Genomic DNA, 14,135 nt, shown 5'->3' on the forward strand with positions numbered 1-14,135 from the left:
GAGTGAGTGTCTCTCTCTCACTCTGTCTCTCTCTCTGTCTCTCTCTTCCTCTGTCTCTCCCTCTGTCTCTCTCTCACTCTGTCTCACTCTCTGTCTCACCCTCTGTCTCTCTCTCACACCATCTCTATCTCACTCTCTGTCTCACTCTCTGTTTCTCACATACTCTCTCACTCTCTGTCTCTCTCTCACTCTGTCTCACCCTCTGTCTCTCTCTCACTCTGTCTCACCCTCTGTCTCTCTCTCACTCTGTCTCACCCTCTGTCTCTCTCTCACTCTCTGTCTCTGTCTCACTCTCTGTCTCTCTCTCACTCTGTCACCCTCTGTGTCTCTCTCACACCATTTCTATCTCACTCTGTCTCACTCTCTGTTTCTCACATACTCTCTCACCCTCTGTCTCTCTCTCACTCTGTCTCACCCTCTGTCTCTCTCTCACTCTGTCTCTCCCTCTGTCTCTCTGTCACTCTCTGTCTCTGTGTCAATCTCTGTCTCACCCTCTGTCTCTCTCTCACACCATCTCTATCTCACTCTCTCACTCTCTGTCTCTCTCTCACTCTCTGTCTCTGTCTCACTCTCTGTCTCTCTCACTCTGTCCCACTCTCTGTCTCTCTCACTCTGTCTCACCCTCTGTCTCTCTCTCACTCTATCTCACTCTCTGTTTCTCACATACTCTCTCACTCTGTCTCACTCTCTGTCCCTCACATACTCTCTCACTCTGTCTCACTCTCTGTCTCTCTCTCACTCTGTCTCTCCCTCTGTCTCTCTCTCACTCTCTGTCTCTCCCTCTGTCTCTCTCTCACTCTGTCTCACTCTCTGTCGCTCTCACTCTATCTCACTCTGTCTCACTCTGTTTCTCACATACTCTCTCACTCTGTCTCACTCTCTGTTTCTCACATACTCTCTCTCTCTCACTCTGTCTCACCCTCTGTCTCTCTCTCACTCTCTGTCTCACTCTCTGTCTCTCTCACTCTATCTCACTCTGTCTCACTCTCTGTTTCTCATATATTCTCTCACTCTGTCTCACTCTCTGTCTCTCTCTCTCACTCTGTCTCTGTCTCACTCTCTGTCTCTCTCACTCTATCTCACTCTGTCCTACTCTCTGTTTCTCACATACTCTCTCACCCTATGTCTTTCTCTCTCTCTGTCTCACCCTCTGTCTTTCTCTCACTCTGTCTCACCCTCTGGCTCTCTCTCACTCTCTGTCTCTCTCATTCTCTCTCACTCTGTCTCACTCTCTGTTTCTCACATACTCTCTCACTCTGTCTCACTCTCTGTTTCTCACATACTCTCTCACTCTGTCTCACTCTCTCTATATATATATAAAGCAAACAACAACAATAACAAGAACAAGAACCCTCTCACTCTGTCTCTCTCTCACTCTCTGTCTCTCCCTCTGTCTCTCTCACTCTCTGTCTCACCCTCTGTCTCTCTCTCACTCTGTCTTTCCCTCTGTCTCTCTCTCACTCTGTCTCACCCTCTGTCTCTCTCTGTCTCTCTCTCACTCTCTGTCTCTCTCTCACTCTGTCTCACCCTCTGTCTCTCTCTCACTCTCTGTCTCTCTCTCACTCTCTGTCTCTGTCTCACTCTCTGTCTCACCCTCTGTCTCTCTCTCACTCTGTCTCACTCTCTGTTTCTCACATACTCTCTCACTCTGTCTCTCCCTCCGTCTCTCTCTCATTCTGTCTCACCCTCTGTCCCTCTCACTCTATCTCACTCTGTCTCACTCTCTGTTTCTCACATACTCTCTCTCTCTCTCACTCTGTCTCACCCTCTGTCTCTCTCTCTCTCTGTCTCTCCCTCTGTCTCTCTCTCACTCTCTGTTTCTCCCTCTGTCTCTCTCTCACTCTGTCTCTCCCTCTGTCTCTCTCTCACTCTCTGTCTCTGTCTCACTCTCTGTCTCACTCTCTGTCTCTCTCTCACTCTGTCTCACTCTCTGTCTCACTCTCACTCTCTGTCTCTCCCTCTGTCTCTCTCTCCCTCTGTCTCTCTCTCTGTCTCTCTCTCACTCTGTCTTACTCTCTGTCTCACTATCTATCTCTGACATTTTCTCACCCTCTGTCTGTCACTCACTCCATCTCGCTCTCTATTTCTCTATCTCACGCTGTCTCAGTGTCTCCCTCACACTCTCTCACCCTCTGTCTCTCTTTCACACCATCTGTATCTCACTCTGTCTCACTCTCTGTTTCTCGCATACTCTCTCAATCTCTGTCTCTATCTCACTATGTCACTCACTCTGTCTTTCACTCCGTCTTTCACTCTGTCTCACTCTCTGTCTCTCTCACACCCTCTCACCTTCTGTCTGTCTCTCACTTCATCTCACTCTCTATTTCTCTGTCTCCTTCTGTCTCACTCTGTCTCAGTCTCTGTCTCTATCTCACTCTATCTCACTCTCTGTCTCTATCAGTCTATCTCACTTTCTGTCTCTCTCACACCTTGTTTCATTCTCTCTCTCTGTCTCGCTCTCACTCTGTCTCACTCAAAGTCTGTCTCTCTTTCAGTGATACGGTGGATGAGGATGATGATCTGTATGACTGTGTGGAGGATGAAGAGAACGAGGGAGACGACATTTATGAAGACCTGATGAGAACAGAGGAAACACCAGAGACAGTGAGACACACACGCACACACACACACACAAATAATTGTCAAATAATTACATACTTTCATATTCAATTCAATTCAATTCATATTAGAATAGCATGTGGTTTTAGTGTGTGTGTGTGTGTGTGTGTGTGTGTGTGTGTGTGTTTCAGCAACAGAAATTTGAAGTGGACAAGAGAAGCTGCTGCCTTCAGGAGATCAGTCAGACTGAGGAGAAATACACACAGACTCTGGAGTCTATACAACAGGTACAAACACACACACACAAACACACACACATACACACACACACACACACACACGCTGTTTATAGTTGTGCTGTAGGTTAATACACTCACCCAAATTATACCTATGTGTGTGTGTGTGTGTGTGTGTGTGTGTGTTGCAGCACTTTATGAGGCCACTGCAGGCTTTCCTTGGGCCAGCTGACATAGAGAACATCTTCATGAATGTAGAGGTAATCACTCCATCATTCATCCATCCATTAATTGATCCATCCTTCCATCCATCCATCACATCACTACTCATACCATTACTCCATCATCCATCCATCACTCCATCATTCATCCATCCATTAATCAGTCCATCATTCCATCCATCCATCATTCCAAACATCCATCCATAAACCATCCATCACATCATTAATCACTCCATCACTCTATCCATCCAGTTTTCCATCAAACATATCTTTATCCATCAATCACTCTACCCATCAATAATGTCATCCATCCATCTATTCATTCATCTATCTATCCATCCTTCTATCCATCCATCCATCACTTTATTCATTACTCATCATGTTATCCATTCATCACTCCACCTATCAATCACATCATCTATCCATCCATCATTCTAGTATAAAAATTCATATAAAAGTTTATCCATCTGTCTAACACATTCATTCATTTACTCCATCCATCCATCCATCCATCCATCCATTCTTCTAAACCATCCTATTCATTATTCCATCCATCTATCCATAATCAATTCCTTTGTAAATTCATCCTATTCTATCTATCATTCTATCCTTCTGTTTAAACACTGTATATATCATTCTATCCATAATTTGATTTCTCTAATTATTCGGCCAGCAGTGTTTATTTGTCCACCAATTAATCCATCCCTTTATTCTTTCATCAGTTCCTCTATGCATTAACTCACTGGTTCCGTGTGTGTGTGTGTGTGTGTGTGTGTGTGTGTGTGTGTGTGTGTGTGTGTGTGTGTGTAGGAATTAGCTGATACTCACCGTCGTCTGCTGAGAGAGGTCCAGACATCGATATCCTCTTACGGAGCAGAGAATCTTCATCAGGTCTTCATCGATTACAAAGAGAAGTGAGTGCAGTTTCATTATTATTATTATTATTATTATTATTATTATTGTTTATTAGTGACTTCATTCTCGACTAAAATAGATCCAGAACTGTGTGTTCTCATTGGCTGAGAGCTATACAGATAGAGCACACATACCTCTCTGGTTATAAGACATGCTTTATCCTGTATACAGTAATGTTTTGTGTATGATATATTGTGTATGTTATAGTTTTGCGTATGTTTTTACGGTAAACATGCTACGTCAGCAGTTACGAGATTGTTATGATTGTTATGATGTTATCGTGAGTTGTGTGTAATGTGTTTCCAGGTTGTTGCTGTACGGCCGATACTGCAGTCAGGTCGAGTCAGCGACTAAACAACTGGACAAAATCGCCAGCACGAGAGAAGACGTCCGGATGAAGCTGGAGGTAACGTACCGTTAACACATTAACACGTGGATAAACTACATTTATACTAATGTACATAAGGAATAAACACTGTGTGCAGTGCTATTTTTGGAAGGTAATAAACCACGGCGTGGCCCTACCATGTGGCAAATCTGTTATTTTCCTATAACAGCACATCCCCAAGTGTTTTATTCCTCTTAAACCACAGCAATTTGCCAACAATTACAAATTGTTTACTTAGTAAGCAAGACACCACACTTTTTTTTGTCCATTTGTAGTTCATCTGCGAAAGAAGTGAGTTCCTGTTGTCACTTATGTTATAGCAGCGATAAACAGGTGTTCCCTCACTAGCGTCTCTTTATTCTCTCTCTTCAAGTTAATAAGACAAAAAAATCGCAGCTTATCAAGTTACAAAGAAACCACAAAGAAGCGTAAACTCCTCTGTCCTGAAGATGAAGTTACAGCCTCTGACTGTTACAAAGCGCTGACACTGGAGACTCCTTCCATAAATGTTAAATAAACATCTCCTTACATTTATTATTAGTGGAGCGTCGTCTGTACACATCCCTGTGAATGAGCTGTTACTATAGAAACGATAACGTATTAGAACGAGCGCAATCATATAAACCTGCACTGCACTCAGAGCTGCTTTTATAGAAGATTAATCAACACCTTCTGACCAATCAGAATCCAGAGTTCAACGGCACTGTGGTGTAAAAAAAAAGTGTGATCTTTGAAATGACACTGACTGACATGACAAGCTAGTGAACCAATCAGGAACCAAACAGGAAGTGTGTGTGTGTGTGTGTGTTCTGTGATTCTGTTTAGGAGTGTTCGATGAGGGCGAACAGTGGGCGCTTCTCTCTCAGAGACCTGCTGATGGTGCCCATGCAGAGAGTGTTAAAGTATCACTTGCTGCTGCAGGCAAGCAACACACACACACACACACACATACACACACACACACACATACACACACACACACACACATATATATATATATATATATATATATATACAAGTGTGTGCACACGTTTTCACACATGCGTATGCACACACACTTAAATACACATATACTGTACAAATAAACTGAAATACACACACACACACACACTATATATATATATATATATATACACACACGTGTGTGTGCACATGTTTTGCACACATGCAAATATACACACTGAAATACACATATACAAATAAACTGAAATACACACACACACACACATACACACACACATACAGTGGTAACGGATGTAATCCATTGTGTCCTATCAGGAACTTGTGAAGCACACGGTGAATCCCACTGATAAGGAGAACTTACGCACTGCACTAGATGCCATGAGGGTGAGTGTGTGTGTGCGTGTGTGTGTGTGTGTGAGCAGGTTTTTATATCCGGGAGGAGACCAGATATCAAGGATACTAATATCTGACCTTGTAGGGAACTCTTGGCTAGATAGATAGATAGATATTTACTTATTTGTTTGTTTGTTTGTTTATACAAAAAACTGCAGACTTTATTTTAAAAAAACGTAAAAGAGCCAAAAGGTTACTACTAGATTTAAGTGTCAATGGGAGGTCCTCGCAAGGATAGGAAGATAAACGAGTGTGTGTGTGTGTGTGTGTAGGATCTTGCTCAGTGTGTGAACGAGGTGAAGAGGGATAACGAGATCATTCGTCAGATCACAGCATTTCAGCTCTGTATCGAGAACATGGTAAGAACAAACATTTATTTATTTTACTTATTATGGGATGTATCACGCTACTTAGCGACCATGATATTGATATTACTGACGTTTCAAAATATCGTCATTGTTGTTTTGTTTTTTTTTGGGAGAAGGAGGATTCCTATGTGCACCGGTATAGATAATGTATCACTTTGATTTTGTCAAAACTCTGACCTATTTGTCCATTTTTACCTTATATGGTCATTGCTTCCTGTTACCTTTTTTGCAAATGTTAGTGGCTCACGTCCTTCAACTTCAATTTAGTCTCTTTTAATTTTTATTTTCTCATATTAAAATATTTATACACTATATCGATTCACAATACAACACTTCAGAAGTGGCCTTTATTCAGTTTCTCTGCACTGTTAGCTACGTAGCTACATTAGATAGCTAACTTTTTTAAGCTTTTTTAAAGGTTTAGGTTTAGTCTGTTATCCCAAGAGGTTCATTTTAATAACGCTAGGCATATGGAAGAATTTAGTTTTTCAAATTTTAACAATTGTCTAATTGTTAAATCAAATTTTAACAATTGTGTATAATGATATTGTGACAGTTTTGTCCACCATGTTTTTTTTTTTTTTTTGCATTAAACTTTCATCCGGTGAACAGAATTATGACATTCCACCCTGAAAGTATCATTCTGGTTTCACTGCTTTACAAAAGCACCAGATTAGCGGCATCTGATGCAACCCTGTAAAACCAGAATGCTGCATCCTGTAGGCCTTTTTTTTTTTTTTTTTTGAAACCGCATGTTTGACGCTGAGTTACATCACACTCGGGAAACACAGAATATCGCACCATGACACACTTTTTTTTATGGTTTTCTCTTCTTAGCAAACACATACAGTTTGTGTCTCGGTAATTCGCACAGTAGATAATAGGTCACGCTAGGACACAGTGTTAAACCAGCATCTTTTTTTTTTTTTTTTTGGGTGAGTTTTTCCGAAATTCATCATGAAAATTTTTATACACCAGTCAGCATTTATTACAGTCATTTCAACACATCTGGTGCTGATACAGCATTAGCTTAGCATGTGACCATTAGGCACATGCCAAAATGTTTAAAATAGAATTTAATCAAATGCCATAAAAATGGAGTTAACCACTGACAGTCCAATTTAGGTTCCAGAAGTTTCTCTTCCATTCATTACCTCCATGGACTTTTCAGAAATTTCTAAATAAAGAATTTGAGAACCAAAGTACCAAAGTATTTAACCATCCAACCAGCTGTGAGGTAAATCACAACAATTTTTTTTCAAAGCAATATAATATACGTATGACATTTTACATGGAAATGAACCACTGAGCCATAAAACATTTCCACAAACCATTTTCTCCAACATCAGCACGTTTAGATAGATTTTATTTTTGTATATATTAACTTTGTTGTACATATAATCTTTCATATTATAGTACTCTAGTTTAATTTACCATTTAGCCTTGGTAATTTGCTAGTTAGCCATTTTAGTGTCAAAGTCATGATATAATGTTTCGCCTCGGAGACTTTTGTAATCGAGGCGGTTGAAAAAGTAGGTGTTCAGTCTTCAGCTCTGTTTCTATGGTTACAGCAGCACCTCTAATTGGTGGTTTCTGCTTTAGAGTCATGGGTAGTTTTGTCACAGTAAGACACCTAAACCCTTCTACAGGAGTGTATACGATCATTTAACGATTGTGTAACGCAGGGAGTGTTCCCTAACCACTACGCCCTTAACTCCACACACCTACACCTTCTATAAGATCATATACCATGTAGCTCCATCGTTATTAATCATATCAATCTAGGGACTAATCATGAACGACACTGTTACTTCCACAGCCTCCAGTGTTTGCCTCTATTATACGATTGCCTTTGCATACCCTCGTTTAAGTTTGTCCAAAATTAAGATCCTCAGAAAACGTTTGTCCTCATGTTGCCTTCTTAATTTAACGCACTTTACCTCAAGACCCAAAGCATCTGTCTAGCTTCGTAGCCTAATCTTGACTTGAAGGCAAAAGTGTGATAATATTTAGAAATAAAACAATTATGGGTGTTACATATTGCATATATCATATATATATATAACTGAATATTAAGACAAGTGAGACAATGTCATTAGAATAGAGTCTGAATGAATGCTTAAGGGAAACAGTGCCTTGCTGTTGTAGGGAAACAGTTGTGCACACAGCTTCCTGTTTAACAGGAAGTTGCGGTGACATTTACAAACTAAAACCTTCATTGTTTGCTGCCATGACATTGTGCTGTATTCCTGCATGCTAATGTCATTCTTGTGCTAAATTGTATCTTACTGTACTTCATGGAAATGTAGATAGATTCACTTTGTGATACAGCACAGGGATTAAAATAACAAGATGTAAATTCACAGTGTGGTGGGATGTGCCCTCCAAAGTCCCCTTCACATGCAGTGAATTTTTGCAGAGTGCAGCAGCAAAGTGTGGAGTTAACCACAACCTTGAGTTACGGTGAAATGGAACAAAGCATGGTTTCTACAGATAAATCTCTGTATATCTGCATATCTTTCTTCCATTTGACCTCCTCCTGTTTTTCCTTTCTGTCACTCAGACTCAGTCCCTTGCACTTTTTGGTCGCCCGAAGATCGATGGAGAGCTGAAGATCTGCAGCCCTGACAAGAAATCCAAACAAGACAGGTGATTGATTTGTATTATTTCAGAATGTGTGTATGTTTGGAAATGTATTTCTGATGGCCCGGATAATTTTGTCCCCAGAAATATTCTGTATCAACATTCAAAGGAGTTGTTCAGTACATGCATAGTGTAGCTAGTGACCCAGTGGAGTTGTTCAGTACCCTCACAGTCTTGGTAACTGGTGATCCAGTGAAGTTCTTTGGTACTTACACTTTTTTTGTAACTGGAGTTGTTTAGTATCTTTACGATCTCAGTAGCTGGTGGCCCAGTGGAGTTGTTTAGTATCTTTACGATCTCGGTAGCTGGTGGCGTAGTGGAGTTGTTATGGATCTTTACGATCTCAGTAGCTGGTGGCCCAGTGGAGATGTTTAGTATCTTTACGATCTCAGTAGCTGGTGGCCCAGTGGAGTTGTTTTGAACCTACAAGGTCTTGGTAACTGGTGACCCAATGGAGTTGCTCAGTACCAGAATGATCTTAGTCACTGGTGGCCTAGCGGAGTTGTTTGGTATTTTCATGGCCTTTGTAATTAGTGCTGCAGTGGAGTTGTTCGGCACCTGCAGAGTTTTGGTACTTGGCAGCCTAGTAGTTGTTTGGTACATTATGTAGGTCTTGTTATCTGAAAATCCACTGGAGTTGTTTGGCAGCTGTGTGGTCTTGGTAACTGGTAACCTCAGGGTGGTTTGTAGCTGTAGGGTATAGGTAGCTGTATGGTTGATTTGTGAGGTACCTATATGGTCTTAATCAGTGATCCAGTGGAGGTGTTTCATACATGCAAGGTTTTTGGTAACTGGCATTTTAGTGGGGTTGTTTGTCACCTTTATGGTTTTGGTAACTGGCAACCCCCATAAAGTTACTCAGCATCTGCACAGTCCTGGGTACAAGCAGTTTGGTGGAGTGGTTCGGTAATCTCTGGTAATCGGTGGCTCTGAGGAGTGATTCAGTACTCGTGGGGTCTTTACAACTGGTGACCTAGTGGAGTTGTGTTGTGTCTGCATGGGTTTGGTAACTGGCAACCCCCAGTAAAATTATTCAGTACCTGCAGAGTCTTGGATAAAAGCAATCTAGTGGAGTGATCTGTACCCTGTATCTGTATGGTCTTGATAACAGGTAACTCAGTGGAATTGTTTGATAATAACATCATCTTGATTGAGTAGCTTTGTTTGGTACCTACACGGTCTTGGTAACTGGTGACCCACTGGGCCTAGTTTTCATGGCTGCAGAAGTAATGTATATTCTGCTAAACAGTTTTCATGATTGTCAATGGTTCATGCTTTGCTCATTTGCAAATGGACCCAAACTGAGAAACTCAACTCTCAAGTCTATCTTTAAGATGTTTTGCTATAATAGGCTATCGTACAATTACACTACAACTACAGCTAAAATCTCAAATCAGTGTTGAATTACTAATTTTGTGTGCAGGTATGCGTTTCTCTTTGATAAAGCCCTACTGGTGTGTAAGAAGCGCAGTGGGGAGAGCATGGAGCTGAAAGAGCTTATCGACCTGCAGCACTTCCAACTGAGAGACGAACCAACTGGAGACAAAGAAAACAAAAAGGTCTTCTTACACTCTGTTTTCTTTTCTCTTCTCACTCTCTTTTGTGTGTATTTGCACATTTGTACCAACTATGTCGTCTTTCTGGGTATTTATCTTGGTCTCTGTGTGTGTGTGTGTGTGTGTGTAGTGGACACATACCTTCTTGCTGATGGATTCATATGGCCAGGGTGGTTATGATCTGTACTTCAAGACACGTGAGCTGAAGAAGAAATGGCTAGAACAGTTCGAGATGGCTCTGTGAGTGACGTGTCTGCCACGTCATCTTAACAAAATCGAATATTTTTGTAATTTTGCTTCTTAATTAGATAAATTAGATTCCACCAAACTTGATAACTTCAAGAACAACCAATGCATGCTTGATTTGTTAGCTTCTAAAGCTAGTAGTTATGCAAATTACTACCATTTAGTTATTTAATTAAAGCATTTGGCATTTTATTGTTTTGAGATCTTGTTTCAGCTCCTCGACTCCTTCATTCGTACGTGACAGCTGATATCGTATGTGTGCTTGTGCAGGTCCAACATGTGTCCGGAGAACAGCACGGCGAACGGCCACGACTTCCAAATGTACTGTTTTGAGGACACCACTTCCTGTAAAGCCTGTCAGATGTTGCTCAGGTAAATAAAGATCAGAGTTTAATTCATCTACATTCAGAGAGGACTTTAACGTCACACACCCACACACAATTTTATTATCCACTCAAAATCTAACTCTACTGTTCTTATTCAGAGAGATCTCACGGAGGAGATTTCTCCAAACTTTTATTTTCGCTGCTAAAACAACTGAAATCCTGATATAACTGGATCATGTATAGTAGTGCTGGGTAATAGGAGGATATGAATTAAAAATAATACTGATGTTGAAGATAACGTTTCATATTCATTGACATATTACCATAATTACTAGAGTAAAACGTCTACCGTAAATACACTAACAAATGGGCGTATTAGGCTAATATAATAATTAGTACATATATTAGTCAGTGTTGCAATAAATATAAGCGCAAAACCACATGACTAAGTCTGTGTTCACGCTAACAAGCAACGAGTCACTCGTGTGACCTGTAGATGCTATTGTTGCTTGTGGGTGTGGCCTATCTTGATGCTATTGTTGCTTGTGGGCGTGGCCTGTCTTGCCTTTTTGTTTTTTTGTGCAGATGAGAAATTGTAGTTGGTATATATAAAGTCTAAAGCAATCTCGAATTAAATAACGCACTAATGCGTGTGAAAATTGTTCGTTTGATTTACGTTACATGCTTGGCATCGTTAGCAGTGCTAGCAACATACACTCACCAGAGGCAGCAACGATCTCTACTACTTCCTTATGAGCTTTATTTTTCCTCGTAATGTCTCTATACACATTTAATGAGCAGTCGTATATGACAGGATGGGATCAAACCACAGTTATACAGTTGTAGGAATCACTCGAGCCGATGGAGCCGTTTGAATTTGTCACTTTTTTGAAAGAAATCTTTCGCTGAAATTGGCCTCCTGTTGCTTGCTAGTGTGCACGAAGCATAAATGCTAAGATTTAAAAAAAAACTTGCTTTGATTTGCCAATAGAGAAACCCTGATGAACGTTTACGGCATTTCGCGGACGCTCTTATCCAGAGCGACTTACGTTTATCTCAGTTATACATCTGAGCGGTTGAGGATTAAGGGCGTTGCTGGGATTTGAACCTTGCGATCAGAAGTCCAACATGGAGGTGTTTGTGTTTGTGGTCTTTCTCCATCAGAGGGATCTTCTACCAGGGTTACCGCTGCACCCGCTGTAAAATGGCCGCCCATAAGGAGTGTCTCGGACGAGTTCCTGTGTGTGGACGCAATGCAGGTCTGATTTGGTTCATTCATCCGTGTGGACATTTAATGAGGATAAAGATGGAGTCTTATTTATTTATTTGTGTGTGTGTGTGTGTGTGTGTGTTTTGTTTTTCTTTTCCAGAAAATTCTGTGACTGTGAAAAAGGTCAGTGTTTTGGGTTTACAACCCTTTCCCCCCCATCACACTATCAAATGGTTCAGTCCATATCTTCCTTCCTTTAACAGTTACATGGTTTAGCGTATATCTTTTTCATACCCTATTCACTCTAAGTGCATAAACCTACTGCAGTGCATTATGGGATTTCACAAGCGTACTGTATATTAGGGAATGCAGACGCTAATAAAACTAATGAACATGTTTCTGTTCCCTTTAGAGCAAGTCGAGATCTGCCACTCAGAGACAGGCCAAACCAGGTGAGTTCACTCACGTTCAGGTAAATCCGCGTTCCTCAGACCTTCCGCGACTGTAACCTGCCCTCGTCCACGTGGGTCGCGTCCCAATTCGCCTAGCTAAACATCCGTATGCTTTTTTGTGAAGAGAAAGTACATACTTTCGAGTGTGTAGCAAAAGATTAGTATGCGAGTACTGGGACGTACTAACTAACACGAAGAGAACGTTGTTGCCTAGTTACGCACGCCGTCACCGTAAACAAACTCCTCGTCACATTTCTTCATTCAATCATTATTCCTTATATCAGTCAGATTAGCGCTAATTAGCATTCTAGCTAATATTAGCCATAAATGTTATTAAGGTTTATAGATATCACTTAAATTTCCCTCAAAAATAATGTCAGGTTAGCGCTAGTTAGCATTCTAGCTAACATTAGCAATAAATGTATTATGGTTTATAGATATCACTTAAATTTCCCTCAGAAATCCTGTCAGATTAGCGCTAGTTAGCATTCTAGCTAACATTAGCAGTAAATGTTATTAAGGTCTATAGATATCACTTAAATTTCCCTCAAAAATCCTGTCAGATTAGCGCTAGTTGGCATTCTAGCTAACATTAGCAATAAATGTTGTTAAGGTTTATAGATATCACTTAAATTTCCCTCAGAAATCCTGTCAGGTTAGTTCTCATTAGCATTCTAGCTAACATTAGCAGGTTAGCTCTAGATAGCATTCTAGCTAACATTAGCGTATTATTGTTAGCATTTTTATCATGTATTTCTCCTCTCTCGCTTCTCTCTCAGGTCTTCCTAAGATGGAGGTGTGTCATGATTACTATGGCGTGCCCCCGCCCCCTGTGGCTTTCGGCCAACCGCTGCATCTCACTGCGGGTGATGTCGTAGAGCTCACGCGCGCCGACGTCGACTTGCAGTGGTGGGAGGTGGGGCTTCGTTGTTTTACCTTCTCATGCTAACCTGGATAGAAAAGAATTACTGCTAACAGGAAATAAAAGTTCTCAAGTTAGCATGATTGATGCTAAGTAGACCACATAATAACGATTAAAAATGTAGGAATATACTCCAATTCTCCCTATTTAGCATGACACAGGATAGCTAACATAACTTTAGTGCTATGCTAGCTAGTTAGCAATTGTTCGTTGTTCATTATTTTACCACAGTGAATTACAAGTCTAGCATCCAAGCTAACGTACCACAAACACTCCAATGCTAGCAGCTAAAATTGAGCTCAGGATAAGGATATCATTTATAGCTAGCTGTCGTAGCAAAACAGAAACTTCAATTTCTTTTGGCTCACAGCTAGTTAGCGTTAGCATTGAAAATTATAAACATTTATAGATAGCGCTTACGATTCCACTCAGAAATCCTGTCAGGTTAGCGTATGTTAGCCTGGGACGTGCATTAGCCTGTTCTGCTATGTTTTGCTAGTAACTAATGAGCATATTTTCCTTTTTTTTTTCAGAATCAGATTTTATTGCGCTGTTTTATTTAAAATAAAAGAACAGAAAAATTATTGTTACTAGTCACTTCGTCTGCTATTGCGTTAGTGCTACAGATGTCCTTCAGTTCGTTCGCGTCTGTGATATTTGCTATTTTAACCGCGCTCGTTCTTCGGTGTTTTAACGTTAAAAAGTTAAGACTTTTAACAAACAAGAGCGTATACTTA

At 40.7% G+C, this 14,135-nt stretch overlaps 1 protein-coding gene across 2 annotated transcripts in view; it reads left to right on the forward strand.

Annotated features, from left to right (window-relative positions):
- The window catches only part of LOC113525128 (proto-oncogene vav), a 28,372-nt gene that overhangs the window by 6,648 nt on the left and 7,589 nt on the right, over window positions 1-14,135 (forward strand). Inside the window, exons 5-21 of one of the 2 annotated variants that reach the window (XM_053229812.1) lie at window positions 1-2; window positions 2,496-2,604; window positions 2,751-2,846; window positions 2,987-3,055; window positions 3,827-3,930; window positions 4,238-4,337; window positions 5,145-5,240; window positions 5,598-5,666; window positions 5,948-6,034; window positions 8,607-8,692; window positions 10,110-10,245; window positions 10,373-10,482; window positions 10,759-10,860; window positions 11,979-12,073; window positions 12,185-12,207; window positions 12,437-12,476; window positions 13,256-13,392. The exon at window positions 1-2 is cut by the window's left edge and continues 64 nt beyond it. In XM_053229812.1, the coding sequence (XP_053085787.1) occupies window positions 1-2; window positions 2,496-2,604; window positions 2,751-2,846; window positions 2,987-3,055; window positions 3,827-3,930; window positions 4,238-4,337; window positions 5,145-5,240; window positions 5,598-5,666; window positions 5,948-6,034; window positions 8,607-8,692; window positions 10,110-10,245; window positions 10,373-10,482; window positions 10,759-10,860; window positions 11,979-12,073; window positions 12,185-12,207; window positions 12,437-12,476; window positions 13,256-13,392 (1,461 nt within the window). The remainder of the gene's footprint in view (window positions 3-2,495; window positions 2,605-2,750; window positions 2,847-2,986; window positions 3,056-3,826; window positions 3,931-4,237; window positions 4,338-5,144; window positions 5,241-5,597; window positions 5,667-5,947; window positions 6,035-8,606; window positions 8,693-10,109; window positions 10,246-10,372; window positions 10,483-10,758; window positions 10,861-11,978; window positions 12,074-12,184; window positions 12,208-12,436; window positions 12,477-13,255; window positions 13,393-14,135) is intronic. The other variant, XM_053229813.1, reaches the window with a different exon arrangement.

The sequence above is a fragment of the Pangasianodon hypophthalmus genome, chromosome 26, assembly GCF_027358585.1.
Source record: "Pangasianodon hypophthalmus isolate fPanHyp1 chromosome 26, fPanHyp1.pri, whole genome shotgun sequence".
NCBI lineage: Eukaryota > Metazoa > Chordata > Actinopteri > Siluriformes > Pangasiidae > Pangasianodon > Pangasianodon hypophthalmus.